Genomic DNA, 5379 nt, shown 5'->3' with positions numbered 1-5379 from the left:
CATCATGTCACGCCCCCTCACAATCACGTCACTCCCCAAAGTTATGTCACGTCCCCTCACATCACGTCACGTCCCCCCCACGTCACGTCCCCTCACAATCACGTCACTCCCCAGAGTTACGTCACGTCCCCCCTCACATCACGTCAAGTCCCTTCACATCACTCCTCCACGCCACGCCCCCTCACGTCACGTCACTCTCTTACGTCATGTCTCGTCTCCTCAGATCACGTCATTCCCACACGTCACGTCCCCTCACATCATGTCACGCCCCCTCACAATCACGTCACTCCCCAAAGTCACGTCATGTCCCCCTCACATCACGTCACTCCCCCCACGCCACGCCCCCTCAGATCACGTCACTCTCTCACGTCATGCCTCGTCCCCTCAGATCACGTCACTCCCCCCTCGTCCCGTCACGTCCCCTCGCAGCACGCGTCCCCGGGTTCCCCCCACCCCCCGGGCGGCGCCGCGGGTGCGAGGCGAGGCCGGGCGGGGCGGGCCGGGGGCGGGGCGCGGGCGGGCTCCGAGCCGCAGTCCCTGGCCGAGCCGGCGCGGCGCGGTGACGTCAAGCGCCCGCGCCGCCGCCGCCTGCGGGCGAGCACGTGACCCCACCCCGGCGCCGCGGCCCCTGCTGGCGACGCGCGGCCTCACGCGCCCGCCCCTTCCGGCGCGCTCGGCCCCGCCCCTTCCGGCGCCCGGCCCGCCCCTTCCGCGCGCCCCTTCCGGCCCGGCCCGGCCCGGCGGTCGTCGCGATGGGCGCGCGCGCGCTCGAGGGCTACTTCTTCTCGGCCGCGCTGAGCTGCAGCTTCCTGGGCTCGTGCCTGCTCTTCTCGGCCGTGGGCCGCGCGCTGCGGGAGCCCTACATGGACGAGGCCTTCCACCTGCCGCAGGCGCAGCGCTTCTGCGAGGGCCGCTTCTCCCCGGCGGAGGTGCGCGCGCGGGGTGCAGGGCAGGTGCGGGGGGGGGTGCAGGTGCAGGTGGGTGCCGGCCTGGGTGCAGGGCAGGTGAGGCTGAGGCATGCGTGCGGTGCAGGGGGTGCAGGCCTGGGTGCAGGGCAGGTGAGGCTGAGGCATGCGTGCGGTGCAGGGGGTGCAGGCCTGGGTGCAGGGCAGGTGCAGGGGTGGGTCCAGGTGCAGGTGGGTGCAGGCCTGGGTGCAGGGCAGGTGAGGCTGAGGCATGCGTGCGGTGCAGGGGGTGCCGGCCTGGGTGCAGGGCAGGTGCGGGGGTGGGTCCAGGTGCAGGTGGGTGCAGGCCTGGGTGCAGGGCAGGTGAGGCTGAGGCATGCGTGCGGTGCAGGGGGTGCCGGCCTGGGTGCAGGACAGGTGCGGGGGTGGGTCCAGGTGCAGGTGGGTGCCGGCCTGGGTGCAGGGCAGGTGAGGCTGAGGCATGCGTGCGGTGCAGGGGGTGCAGGCCTGGGTCCAGGGCAGGTGCGGGGGTGGGTCCAGGTGCAGGTGGGTGCCGGCCTGGGTGCAGGACAGGTGCAGGGGTGGGTCCAGGTGCAGGTGGGTGCAGGCCTGGGTGCAGAGCAGGTGAGGCTGAGGCATGCGTGCGGTGCAGGGGGTGCAGGCATGGGTGCGGGTGCAGGGCAGGTGACGGCGAGGCATGGGTCGGTGCAGGTGAGCAGGTGAGCGCAGCACAGGTGTGGCTACGGGCGGTGTGGACACGGGCACGGCGCGGGTGCGCCTGTGTCCTCGCCAGCCGGCCGAGTCTCTGCAAGCCCCCCTGGCTCGGGTTGGGGTCCCGCCGTCCGCACCCAGCGCCTGGAGCCCCCTCTCTCTCTGCCCCCCCTGCCCTCCACTGGCCGCTGCTCCCGCGCGTGGGGGTTGGGCGGGACAGAGAGCAGCCTCCTCCCTCCCTCCTCCAACTCACTCTGCACCCCCTCCCCCGCAGTGGGACCCGATGATCACGACGCTGCCCGGCCTGTACCTGGTGTCGGTGGGCGTGGTGAAGCCCGTGGGCTGGGCCCTGGGCTGGCCCGACCACGCCGTCTGCTCCATCGGGATGCTGCGCTTCGTCAACCTGCTCTTCAGCGTCGGCAACTTCTACCTGCTGTACCTGCTGCTCCTCCGGCTGCACCCCGGGGCCAAGGTGGGTGGACGTTCTCGCCTTTGGTTTTGGTTTTGCAGCCACAGCTGCATCACCGGCTGCCCCCATCTCTGCCGGGCACTGGGGTGGGGCTGCCTTCCTGCAGAGCTACTTTCCCAGCCCTGATAAACTTCCTTCGGAGTCTGCAGTGGTTGGTAGTATACCCATGTGTGGGCGAGAAGTGGATGCCCGGGTCTTCTCTGTCTGGCTCCTGACATAAGCAGCTGCTTGTGGGCCCAGGGCTACTGAGAGTTTTTCCGCGCTCGCGCTTTGCTGCTGGCGCTGCTTGTGCAGAGGGAAGGGGACATCCGTCCCCTGCTTGGAGAGCTCGTGCGTTGAGTGAGGATCCTCCGCCGCCTGGGGTTTGTGGGACTCGCGGCATCTGCCCTGATCCACCGAGGGCCTCTGGGCGGAGACTTCGGGCTGCCTGCCTGACCCCGGATGGGTGGGGTGCTCGGAAACCTCTCGCCAGCATGGTGTTGACCAGCCGGCGTTGGAGGAGGACGCGGGCAGCCTTGTCGGCCACCCCCACCCCCCGCACCCGTGACGGGCCGTCGGTCTCTCCCCACAGGCGTCCGGCGTGCAGCGGGTCCTGAGCACGGTGACCCTGGCCGCCTTCCCCGTGCTCTTCTTCTTCAACTTCCTCTACTACACCGAGGCGGGCTCCGTGTTCTTCACCCTCTTCTGCTACCTGATGTGCCTCTACGGCCACCACAAGACGGCCGCCCTGCTGGGCTTCTGCGCCTTCCTGCTCCGCCAGACCAACATCGTGTGGGCCGCCTTCTGCGCCGGCAGCCTCGTGGCCCAGCGGCTGGCCGAGGCCTGGGCCACGGAGCTGGCCAAGCGCAAGGAGGGCCGGCCGCCGCGCTCGGACCTGGGGCCGCTGCTCCGCTTCCTGGGGGCCTTCTGCGCGCGCCCGCGGAACCTGTGGGCGCTGCTGCGGCCGACCTGGCCCTACGCGCTGCTGGCGCTGCTCTTCGGCGCCTTCGTGGCGGCCAACGGCGGCATCGTGGTGGGCGACCGCAGCAGCCACGAGGCCTGCCTGCACGTGCCGCAGCTCTTCTACTTCTGCGGCTTCACGCTCTGCTTCTCGGCCCCGCACCTGCTGGCCGCCGGCCGGCTCGGGGCCTTCCTGCGCCTGGCCTGGCGGCGCCGCGGGGCCTGCGCGCTGCTGGCCGCGCTCGGGCTCCTGGCCGTGTGGCGCTTCAGCTACGCGCACAAGTACCTGCTGGCCGACAACCGGCACTTCACCTTCTACGTGTGGCGGCGCCTGCTGCAGCGGCACGCGGCCGTGCCCTACCTGCTCGTGCCCGCCTACCTGTTCGCCGGCTGGGCCATCGCCGACGCGCTCCGGGCCAGGTCCGTCTTCTGGCGGCTGGCCTTCTTCGCCTGCGTGGCGGCCGCCACCGTGCCGCAGAAGCTGCTCGAGTTCCGCTACTTCATCCTGCCCTACGTCCTGTTCAGGCTGCACCTCCCGCCGCCGTCCATCCCCCGGCTGGCCTGCGAGCTGGGCGGCTACGTGGCCGTCAACCTGCTGACCTTCCACCTCTTCCTGAACAGGACGTTCCGGTGGCCCAACAGTCAGGACGTGCAGAGGTTCATGTGGTAGGGGCGGCTCGGCTCGGGCCCCGAGCGAGACCGCTTCCCCGGGCGGGCGGGCGGGTGACGTGGGGCGTCCTCCGGCACGTTGGCGGCGCTCGGGCCACGTCACGCGTGGGTGGGTGCCACGGCTGGAACGGGGAGGGGAGGGCTGGGAGAGACGGGCGGACGCACGGCCTGGGAGGGGGTGCCCGCCCCACGCACCCGGGACAGGGGCCGCTGCACTGCCCTGCGGGTCGGCCCCTGGGTCCCCGCAGTCAGTCTGCGGGTCGGCCCTTGGCCCTCTCGGGCCGGGCTGGTTCTCAGCAGCAGGTTCTGGAGCGTCTGAAGGTCCCTGTGCCCGAGGGGGTGGGCACTTCTCTGCCCACAGGGTCACGTCAGTCTCCTCGGGGTGCCTAGACTCGGGGACGGGAGATCTGGAGGTCAGCTCCTGTTTAAGGGCCAAGTGGTTGATTTAGGAGTTCTTCCGCTTGTCCCTAACGGGAGGTACGCAGTGTCCGCAGATACTCATGTCAGCGAGGACCATCCTAGTTTACGTTTTACTGGTTTTGGGGCCACACTCTGGTGCTCAGGGCTCACTCCGGACTGCCCAGGCCTCAGGTCTTATGGGCTCAGGGGAACCATTTTGGGGCCCAGGATCAAACCCGGGTAGGCCACGTGCAAGGCAGGGGCCCTCGCCTCTGCACTGTCTCTCTGGACCCGAGAGAATCGCTTCTACAGGGTTCCTTTGTTTCTGACACGTGACCTGTGTTCATTTCCCGATGCCGCCCTCGCTGGCGCTCCAAAGACTCAGGACCCTCGGAGCCCGCCCCCACCCACGCCGTCTGTCGGGCTGTTCTGGACACTTCCTGCCGTGACGGCAGTTTTCACAGACTGTTCAAAATCGGACTTTCTTGCCACTCTCAATTAGTGGGGAAACCTGCTGCTGAGCCCAGGACCTGCAGCCAGGCCCTGACGCCTGTCCAGGGGTTGGGGGGCTGTGGGCGGAGCATCTTCCTCGCGCATGGCCCGCTCCAGAGAGCAGGGCAGAGGCACGTGTGACTCGGCCCACGGGCTCGCGGACTCACCTGCAGCGCGTGGCCAGTGTCGGGAGAGCATCCCCTGGGCCCTGCCCGAGTGTCCTCGGGGCCGTGCCAGGTCCCGGGGCCGCCCTGCGTGGTTGCACCTCGCGGGAAGCTGGTTCTGGCTGGGCACCGGCCCCGCCATGGGGGTTCCTGGGTCACGTTGGCGACAGACCCAGTGTACTCGAGACGCGCGTGACTGACCTCGCTAATAAAAGGTGAAGGATACGTGTCTCGCGTGACTCCAGTGCCGGCGTGTCCACACACGGGAGTCGTTCCCGGGCTGGGTTCTGCCTCGCTTTGCAGCCGGCGCCTTAATGGCGCTCTGGCCCCCGGGCTTGAACTTGTCCGTGTGTGGCAGCCTGAGGCGGGGCTGTGAAAGGGGCCTTGTGGGGGGGCCCTCGCCAGCAGCCCACGCGGGGTCAGGGCTGGAGCTGCGGGGGCCATGGGCGGAGGTGCCAGGAGTGTCTCGCCTGGGGGAAGCCCTGGCACAGGCCACCCCCAGCTGCCAGGAAGGCCAGTTTGCTGCCCTGGCGGGCACATGTTCATTCAGGACAGACCCAGTGATGGCAGGTCAGGGCTGGGCCCCGGGATGCAGCATCACACGTCAGCTCCCCGCAGACCCCAGCAGCAG

General features: G+C 69.6%; 1 protein-coding gene across 1 annotated transcript; it reads left to right on the top strand.

Moving 5' to 3' along the window:
- Positions 1-749: 749 nt before the first annotated feature.
- Positions 750-3730, top strand: ALG10 (ALG10 alpha-1,2-glucosyltransferase). The gene is made up of 3 exons (XM_056107805.1): positions 750-929; positions 1891-2088; positions 2657-3730. The coding sequence occupies exons 1-3, from the start codon at positions 753-755 to the stop codon at positions 3692-3694; spliced, it is 1413 nt and encodes a 470-aa protein (XP_055963780.1). The 5' UTR covers positions 750-752; the 3' UTR covers positions 3695-3730.
- The last annotated feature ends 1649 nt before the right edge of the window (positions 3731-5379 follow it).

Source organism: Sorex fumeus, unplaced genomic scaffold (genome assembly GCF_029834395.1).
Source record: "Sorex fumeus unplaced genomic scaffold, SorFum_2.1 ptg000177l, whole genome shotgun sequence".
Lineage (NCBI taxonomy): Eukaryota > Metazoa > Chordata > Mammalia > Eulipotyphla > Soricidae > Sorex > Sorex fumeus.
The sequence above is the reverse complement of the archived record's forward strand: the minus strand, read 5'-3'. Positions and strand labels throughout refer to the sequence as shown.